Source organism: Panicum hallii, chromosome 3 (genome assembly GCF_002211085.1).
Source record: "Panicum hallii strain FIL2 chromosome 3, PHallii_v3.1, whole genome shotgun sequence".
In the NCBI taxonomy this organism is placed as follows: domain Eukaryota; kingdom Viridiplantae; phylum Streptophyta; class Magnoliopsida; order Poales; family Poaceae; genus Panicum; species Panicum hallii.
In genome coordinates this window covers 56,332,759-56,342,114 of record NC_038044.1, presented here as the reverse complement: position 1 = coordinate 56,342,114, position 9,356 = coordinate 56,332,759, and the positions used below count along the sequence as shown (strand labels likewise).

The 9,356-nt window shown below is 38.7% G+C and overlaps 1 protein-coding gene across 4 annotated transcripts; it reads right to left on the bottom strand.

Moving 5' to 3' along the window:
* Positions 1 to 425: 425 nt before the first annotated feature.
* Positions 426 to 7,203, bottom strand: LOC112887507 (cyclin-T1-4-like). 4 transcript variants are annotated; one of them, XM_025953693.1, is made up of 8 exons: positions 6,950 to 7,203; positions 6,650 to 6,767; positions 5,087 to 5,390; positions 4,516 to 4,597; positions 4,065 to 4,202; positions 3,224 to 3,402; positions 2,984 to 3,135; positions 426 to 1,786 (listed from the first exon to the last, which is right to left on the bottom strand). In XM_025953693.1, exons 3-8 carry the CDS (start codon positions 5,320 to 5,322, stop codon positions 783 to 785), a joined length of 1,791 nt encoding a protein of 596 aa, XP_025809478.1. In that variant the 5' UTR covers positions 5,323 to 5,390; positions 6,650 to 6,767; positions 6,950 to 7,203; the 3' UTR covers positions 426 to 782. The 4 variants fall into 4 exon arrangements, with proteins under 4 accessions (XP_025809478.1, XP_025809476.1, XP_025809475.1 ...); XM_025953691.1 differs by having other exon boundaries at positions 6,682 to 6,767; XM_025953690.1 differs by lacking the exon at positions 6,650 to 6,767.
* Between the last annotated feature and the right edge of the window lie 2,153 nt (positions 7,204 to 9,356).

Sequence of the window (9,356 nt, the reverse complement as noted above, 5' to 3'; positions counted from 1 at the left end):
TCCTAATTGTTTACTCTGGTGGCGTCTCAAGTGGGCATCTTACCATAACTTTGCATCGTCTAACAGTTTCACGCATCAGTGACTCACTTTTGTGCTACAATTGACACATTTGGAAGGCCAAAACATAAACATGTTGCAACCCCTAATGCTACAATTGACCCTTTTAATGTCTTAGTATATACTGAAAAGACTTGGTCAACTGACCAAAACATAAACATAGACGTGGCATTATGTAACTCAAATTTTGCATAGCTGCTAAAAATATAAGCTGATTTAAATCATGATTTTAAACTCAAAAGTTTAATAAGTACGTCACTTAAATAAATACCTACAGAATGTAAACTTCAAAATGCAAACACCCTAATACCGGGTAAGATATATACATTCAGCGCTACTAGCAAAGATCATTACAGAAAAACAAAACATTTGCACCACTTTAACTGAAACATCACATGGAAGAAATGAATGCAATTGTTATCTGAAGTGTGTTTCAGTGCATATATTACAATGTTCATTGGAACATTGAACATGCTAGGACGACTTTCAAGATACTCCACGGTGCAGATCTAGGAACAGTTTTAAACTGCCATCAGTTACGGAGGACAAATACGCACAAAAACTATGGACATCTTGATGTTCCACAGCGCTGAAGTTTTCACATCGCAATGCAACATCCTCAGGCACTGGTGAACACATGCCCAGCAACATGTGTTATCTTATCATACAATGAATTCCGTGCCAAATTGCATGTAGTTACCAGTTTCAAGCAAACTGGTCCACAATCACACTTCGTTATCGAGTACACCTTCAAGCTTAGGCCTTTTGTAGTCGTTTCTTCCATCCTGCTCATGTCTTCCAGCAAGCTGAGCATCATCGTGGCCCTTGTGGTGCTTCAATGTGTGATCACCCTGCTGGGACTTGTGCTCGGAACCATCAGTTCGCTTATCAAATGATTGAGGGTGTTGTTCTTTACTGTCCCTCGGAAACTCCCCATCTTCAGCAGTCGTTGACCCACTCTTCTCACCGTGGTAACCATTCTCCATTACATAGTCAACATGTTGAAGATCCGCTGGAGGCATGCTATCATGGGACAAAGTCTGCATCTTATCCTGCTTGATCTTCTCGTCCTCAACAGCCAATTCAACACCATGTTCTAGCTCTCTCTCAAGTAGATCATCATCATCCATCACATTTACATTTGCAGCAACTCCACCTTTTGATTTTCTTCGCTTCTCCAATGCTGCTTTTACCTTATCCTTGTCAATTTTATTCATCGCATCCATCCTTGATGTTGACACACCAGGAGCTTCATTGCCACCAAGAACACCATCTCCTGTTTCATTAGAATTTTCATGTGATCGATGTGGTATGTGTTCTTCGATTGGATTACGGAACTCACGACTGGACTTAGAATAATGATGTCCTGGGGAGGATTTTTTGTCATGATGGGACCTGTCCATACCAGCATCAGATTTACTTCCACTCTTGCTGCTCCTATCTTTGCTGCCACCATGGTTACCATTGTCGTTTTGAAGCAATTTATGGCCAGAAATATGCTTGTCTGAATTCAAGTGTCCAACATCACGGTGACCTGGAGCACCTGTCAAGTAAGAATGCTGCAAATTTGACAGTTTGGCAGATGGTTCCTTGGAGTTTCCTTCAGATTTTACAGATGAATGCTGATTGCGCACACCAGCAGAGCTCCCTTCAGCTTCACTTCCCTGTGATGGTTGTGCCTGTGGCGTACGGTTTTGCTCATACAACTCCAACATTTGATTGCTAACCTCTGCAATCATGGACGACAGAAATGTTTTGGTTGTCAGATGAGATATTTGCATCTCAGACCACATTGTGACAAAAAATAATAATAACTAATAGTTAGGATAGTAAATAAGAATTTCCATGTAATGCCTAGTTAACATTAAACTATACAGAGTGGGACCTAATAGAATTTGATTGCTGGCCTTTAGAGGCTATTAGGTTTCTGGCAGCTGGAAAGTGGCTGGTACTTGTGTCATTTCTTGGTTTCTACCACAGTCAGGAACTTGGCCTCTCAAGCACAACGGTTTAGGTGACAAGTCACCAGTAAAGTTAGAAGATCATCATTGTTTTGTGAATTATTAAAACCTAATTGTGTTTGGAACAGTGCTCTTCCAAAGATACAGCATAGCTCTGCAAGGTAAATATTAATAATAAAAAGAAATGTGTACATTATCAAAATCCCATTTGTAACTTCAATATACCTCACAAAGAAAAAGGCAGCAATATAGCAAGATATAGACACGTAGCACCTAGAAATATCAAGCTGGAACAAGATGCTCCATTTCCCAATAGACAAAAACAAGCCCATATCTTGGGGTGGAATAGCATGATATGTCCAGAAAATTGCCTAATGCAATGCCCTCATTTGACCACCCTTTTTATAGGCTAGCTAAACTATGTTTACTTCTGGTTGTAGCTATTTTTCTTAGAATAGCCTTGAAACTATGCTACTTTCCTCTGCAACAGGAAAATGAATTGGTTCAGGCAAGCAAATGGCTAACAGGTACAGTTTTTGGAAATTAAATTGTGTAATGAATTGAGGCACGAAAAAGTTATGACATTAAAAATCCAAATTGTATAATGTATTTTCATCTTTAGAAACAATGATAAGAAAAATAGACCATGTGCATGTAGGATATAATGAACTAATGTCATGGAGAAAGATGTCATCCGAGTATCCTACTTTAGCCTAAATACAAGTTCAATGAAGATTATACCAATAACTGTTAGTTAAAGAAAACACAAAGTCATCAAGTTAAAGTATCATGAAGTTTGTAAATTCGTTAAAACCCAAGATTTTCACAGGAATCGGGAACATCTATTTGACACACTGAACTCATGGTAACAATTCAACCAATGGAGGCCAAACCAATATGCTGAACAAATGAACAGCATAGAGCAACTGGAAACATTTCATCAGACTTTGCAAATAAGGACCAACCTTCAAGCTGTCGTGGCGTGACATCAAAATCCTGCCACCAAACTTTATCACCCTCAGCTGGAAGCTTCACTTTGAGAAATTTAGCAGCCAAAAAGATAGCACCTGCTGCAATATGATGAGGCTCGAATTGCAGGCAAAGCGAAGTACGCAGCCTGTACAGTGCACAACATTTTTAAAGTGTAGTAGATACACAACTGTGAACTGCAATTTCAAAAGACAGCAAGGGTAGCATTAGCATACCCATCATTTACGAAATTCCAGGCAACCTGAGGAAGTGCACTTTTTTCAACAACCTTGAATCTCCTTATTGCTTCAACCAAGGGCTTGTAAGCATGATGAATATTCAGGTCAAACCCGAGTGTTACAAGTACAACTCGCTCCCCAAGCAAAATAAGTTCTTTTTGTTTATCATATATTTCCTGCAAGGGGAAATACACTAATATCAGTAGAAATAACTATGACATAAACGGGGAAATATCGTTTTCGAATCAAATAAGAACTAGTGCATGAAGAAAACAAATCCTAAGTGGATTCAGAAACAGGAAGAGGAGAAAGAGAGCACTATCATAATGTCCGCTCTTGATAAAAAGGAGCATAATTTTTTTAAAAGAAATGCTTTTTCAGATTGTTCAGCTTTGGTAGCACCTGAGCATGTTTTATGCAACCACAAACTGATAACGGAAGCACACAAAGGCAACAACTGATGGCCATCTTTATTTTGTTAGATTAGAAAATGTTTACTAAGCATCATAAACTGTTAAACATTGATATTAGGAGCATGTGCTCCTCAAATCCAGGATGAAAAGTGGATCTCAACTACTTTCATCAAGACTTACGAGTGAGATTTGAATCTAGATATAGCAAAAATCTACTTTTTTAAAATTAGCTAAATTTAGTGAATGAATAGCTTATACAAGAATATAACTACAGCCTAGCAGTGTATGATGAAACAAGTTACAAAGTTAAACACACACTGGTTCCCAAGGGTATGCAACAATGAAGTTCAATAGTGATATTCATGCTGGACAAAGTCAAGTGTCAGTACTTCTGGATCAATATAACAGACAACCTAATCCATCACCTTCTGCTGCTTGATTCTCTGAACAGCATTAGGATCCTTCTTATGAATAAGCTCGTAAGAAACCACGATGACATCCTTCAAAGGTCTAGGTGTTTCTTCAACTTTTCCAGCCAAGAACATACAAACTGTGGCAATTATCTGTATGGATATTAGATTCAGAAGCATTGGCACATATTTTATAGAATTCTTTAAAAAAAATAACTGCACAGGATCAAAGAGTTTACGTCATACTAGTAGTATTCAGTTTCTAACACGAAACCAAAGGGAATGTGAAATTTTGAATCTGTCAATCTCTTGTCAACCGTCAAGATCCTGTTAATACTAATCGGGCATACAAAATGGAAAAGGAAAACCACTTGTTTAAACTAATCTCAGTAGCAACCTGGAAGCTCGAGGTAAGCTTAATTAACCATTGAAAAACAAAAAGAGACAGGCATTGAATAACACTTACCCGTCTATCATTTTTCGCAAGGGATTGGCGAAGGTAAAAACGATGACAGAATACCATAGCTGTAGCAATTGACACTTGAGGCCTAAAAACAGCAATACAATTTGCATCAAGATTATGACCATCAAGGAAAATGTCATGATTTAGCATGCAAAAACCAAGATCAACCATGCAAACAAAAATGAACACCAGCAAAACCTCGACCCATTTTCGAATGCCAGACTATCAAATATAACAAAATTTAAATTATAAAATAGTAGCTACACAAATTTCTCTCTTCACGATGACAGTATGAACATCTTGATCAAAACTACAGTTATCTAGAGGGGAAATAGATAAATATCCTGGTCCCTTAAACAACTGTAGATATGTGCATCCCATAACAACGTCCACCTAAACTACTACATAAAATGAGCAAACATAAGCTGACGTACCAAACATATATTCAAAAAACTTTAGCATTATGGCAACACTTAAGTAGCACTTCATTTAAAAATGAGTGTTCTTAGAATTTAGAAAGTGAAAGCAAAGAAAGCCAACAAATGTAGAAGTAGATCAATGTATCCAATCTTACACTTTAAGCTTCATGCCCAACTCTTGTAGAAAATTGCAATACGACTTTCGAAGGCCATTTTCTCTCTTCAAATCAATGCCATCCCTCCTGGATGGAGAATTTTCTTCTATTTCCTTTCTACTGAAATACCATGACGGACCAAGTTTCCTGGCTTCCTCACGCCAACCCTGGGTCTTGCCATTGGGGCTATTGTCCACAGCTCCATGATGTGAGGAATCACTTGGCACCATAGCCATGTAGGCTCAGTTGTTTATATTCAAAACAAATTGATGAACAATTTACTTTGATGAACTCCTAGTAGTCTCTGAATGGAGAAGATACACATGGTGTTATGACAGTTGTCAAGAAATAAAAGGGACAGTATGGCACATTTCAAAGTAAGGTACAGGATGACATGTGCAGTCAAAGTTTCAAACACTCAAGCTAAATTCCAGGACTGATCATAAAAACAGAAAATAGTACTGGCATGCTGTCATAGTATGCAAGAAGACACAATAATACCCAACCATGCCCAAATACATTAAACATTTGATGATGATTTATCTGATAGTACATGGTACGTGCTACTCAAAATTTAAGAATCGAATAGATATAGCCAATAGAATCCAACTATCTGTTAAAAATAAGGCATCCCACTACTAATAATTAATCCAGAGCAATAAGAAAATTATAAAATTTCTGAACCTAGCCAGATCAACTATACAAAATAACTCATCCTCCTTTCCGTCCCAGCATTCTCCATCCCAACCTCCCAGATCCAATGTTGCTACTGACTACCTACCTGGCAGAGCATGAACCAAACATCCTGCAATCTCATGCCCCTAACTGGAGTCAGTTACAAAAGGAGCCACCAATTCATGGACATAAATGCATCAGCTAATACCCTACAACCATGCACCCCAATCCCAACCAACGGCTTACTCATTTGTATAGCCATTCTTAATGGTGGTAATCAGTTATTAGAACCCACATCTCACAAGATCACGATTTCAATCTATGGCACCTTGCAAAGCCATGATTTCAACCTATATCAAGCCAGCGAAGACTCACTTGACTAGGGTTGCTACTGACTACCTGCCTAATCAAGCCAATTACCCTTACTAGTCATTTAGTCAACAGGACAGGATCAAGAGCCACTAATTCATGGACAGAAACACAGTCCTGGCATGAATAATACCCTACAAACCACTGTGCAGTCCCAATTGGCAATTTTTTTTCATATCTATAACTAAACCCCAGAGGTGGAAGCCCGTTATTGGAACCCACACCTCACAAGACCGCGATTCGAAACTAGAGCATCATTCAAAGCCATGATTTCAACCTAACTCAAGCAAATCAGTACTCAATTGGGGTTGCTACAGACTACCTGCCCAGCAGACCAGGAAATCTTGCAAACTCGTACAGTTGTACCCCTAACTCGAGCCGGAGGCAGGATCAAGAGCCATGAATTCGTTGACAGGAACACAATCCTTCCAAGACCTAATATCCTACAAATCACAGTGCACCCCAATCCCCAATTCAACCAACTGTTCGTTGTAACCAGTTAGTTATTGGAACACGCACCGCACAAGACCTCGATTTGGAATCTATGGTACCCGGTAAAACAGGGCTTCTCAACCAATAACATGGTGCAAGAACGCAATTTGCCCCGCCGACGCGCCTAAAATAAACACCTTGTCACCTGATCAAGAAACCAAAAAAAAAATCAACACATCTAGGGTTTCGAAATTCCAGCCCCGACCCCGATTCCCCCGCGGCCCTTCCCATTGCCCGCAGACGGCAATCCAAATGAACGCCCCGCGAGACACCGGCGACTGCCGCGCGCAATAGCCCAGGCATCGATGGGGAGGGAGTGAGACTAACCTCGTCAACCGCTAGGGTTCCCGGTTCCGCCGCCACGGCCGCCACCAGAGCCGAGGGGGCCGTCGCCACGGCCCGCGGGACGGGTGGCGCCAAGGCGTCGGGGCTCCGCGGACCCCGGGCGGCAACAGCCGAGACGCTCCGGCTCGCCGCCGCGAGGGGGTGGGGACGAGGTCGGCGGGCGAGGCGCAGGGGAAGAAGAGGAAGGAGCGGCGCGTCGCGGCCTGGGGATAACTCGCACGGAAGACGCAAAACCCTAGACTGTTTGGATTTTATTTTATTTTTCGTTTAGTTTTCTGCGGTTTAGTATTTCCCTGGCTTCTTTCAACGGTAGGGTACTCTGGATTTTTGTTTCCCTTTCTCTCTTTTCTCTTTTTTCTTTTTAAAATATGTTTAAATGGTATTTCCTCTATTCCAAATTGTAGGTCGTTTTGGCAAATTTATATATAAATATTTTGCTACGCATCTAAATATATATTATATCTACATACATAGAAAAATTTATAAAAATAATTTGTCAAAACGAACTGCAATTTGAAACGGAGGAAGTATGTGCTAATTTTTCCTCGCTTTAAAACCGATTTTGGCTTCTTTTCTTTACGGAACACTTTTAGATGGAGGGTTTTGCATTTAGGGGTGAAAAATGGTCAGGTAATTTTCCATATTTTATGAAAACACAAAATCAGATAATTTAGATTAGCACGTCCAGCTGATATGTTTATCTGCAAATATTTGTTCATGTATTTTAGGTAGTTCAAAATCAATACATAGACTATACGACCTTATGGAATATAATTATACATTATTAAATATTAATCATTTGATTATAAAGTCTATATCAACAAACATGTTAATAATGAATATGCGATAAGTCATAAAAAAATGTGGGATAAATGTAGTTATGAATATGCATACTAGTGAAAATATATACATTATTTGAATAATTAAATTTTCACATTTCGTTATGGAGCTAGCTCGAGAATAGTTTCAAAATCATTAGTCTAATTACATAATTATTACATAGTCTCCATTTTCAAAATTTTAAACGTGTGCTATTTTAGAAGTTATACCGTATGTTATTTGTCATATGGAGATTACTTCATCTGTTATAGAAACAAATCTAAAAAAACTTAACTTTTTAAATTTGGATGCAAGCTATTTAAAATTGTTTCAAAATAATTAAAAAGAATATATGTACAGCCTAGAGAGTGTTAGTAGCTGGCATACGGCTTATATCCACATTCATGGTACTAAGTCAAGTCTACAAATGAGGGAACAGCCTCAATATATATTTATTCTTTTACAAAAGTAGATAATGCCTTTCATCAAAAAAAATAAAATAGATAATATCGTATATGTATCCATAACCATTTTTATCGAACACGGATTTGAATTCACATGTATATCTGTTTTAGAAATGTACGTGGATACATATATATGTATTTACGTTTTAGCATATAAGGATATCGAATAATTCTGATAATCGCTTTCATTTTCCACGCTTATTAATTTGCATTAGGATTTTTGTTTAGATTCAGTTTGAACTTGTGGCAATCTTTAGTATATTTTCAGAATACGTCACAAATATAGTCATGCAAATATATACATACTCACCCCAGTGAACAAATGCATGCTGTCTACTAATATGGGCATCTTTCGAGAGACTGGACCGACGTATCATAGGATCTTTTCTACTTCTTTTTTTCCTTTCATCCAGGTTGATTTTGTGTGTGAGTAGTTACCGGTTCAAGAAAAAATATATGCATACAACTGACGATTAACTTGTCTATAACGATGTAAGAGTAGAAGGCAATGGCCGGCCGAAACTCAATAATTTGCATGTCATTGTCACTAGACTACTAAGTGTAATTCTCACAAAAAAAAAAGACTACCAAGTGCAATTCCAATATGGACACTATCATGTATTGTCCATACATGTCTATCTGATATGCACTCAAGGGGATAAACCTTTTGTTAGCGCCGCATAGTCACCATGTTAGCATTCCTTTAGATGGTTTTCGCAAAAAAGAAAAGAAAATATTCCCTTTTATAATTATATAAAAAGCATCCATTTTTTAGGTGGCAGTTCTACTCACTCAGTCAAACTGATATGTCCAACTAATGTGATATATGGAGAGCAGCTGTCATCATGGGCTTTTGGAAGGCCGGTAACCACGGAGAAAGTACCGTAGGCTTTAGGAGGCCCAAAATCAAAAAGAGCCTAGTCGTGGCAGAACCGTTTGAATTATTCTCGTTTAACTGTGTAGACCATCACTATACAGGCGACAGTGATCTCAACGCACTTCAAACGGAACAATCTAATGGTCTGTCGGGTAACGTCCCGATGAAACCATCGAATTCCGGATCGTCAAGCGTACCTCGCACGAAGGTGAGTCCAGAGATACAATTA

What these genes read in the sequence shown, in the direction of transcription:
- LOC112887507 (XM_025953693.1), bottom strand. Translation starts at nt 5,322, where the DNA reads ATGGCTATGGTGCCAAGTGATTCCTCACATCATGGAGCTGTGGACAAT. An exon ending in TTGGGCATGAAGCTTAAAGT is followed by an intron (nt 4,598 to 5,086) that starts GTAAGATTGGAT and finishes TGCTGTTTTTAG; the next exon opens with GCCTCAAGTGTCAATTGCTA. An exon ending in AGAGAATCAAGCAGCAGAAG is followed by an intron (nt 3,403 to 4,064) that starts GTGATGGATTAG and finishes TTCCCCTTGCAG; the next exon opens with GAAATATATGATAAACAAAA.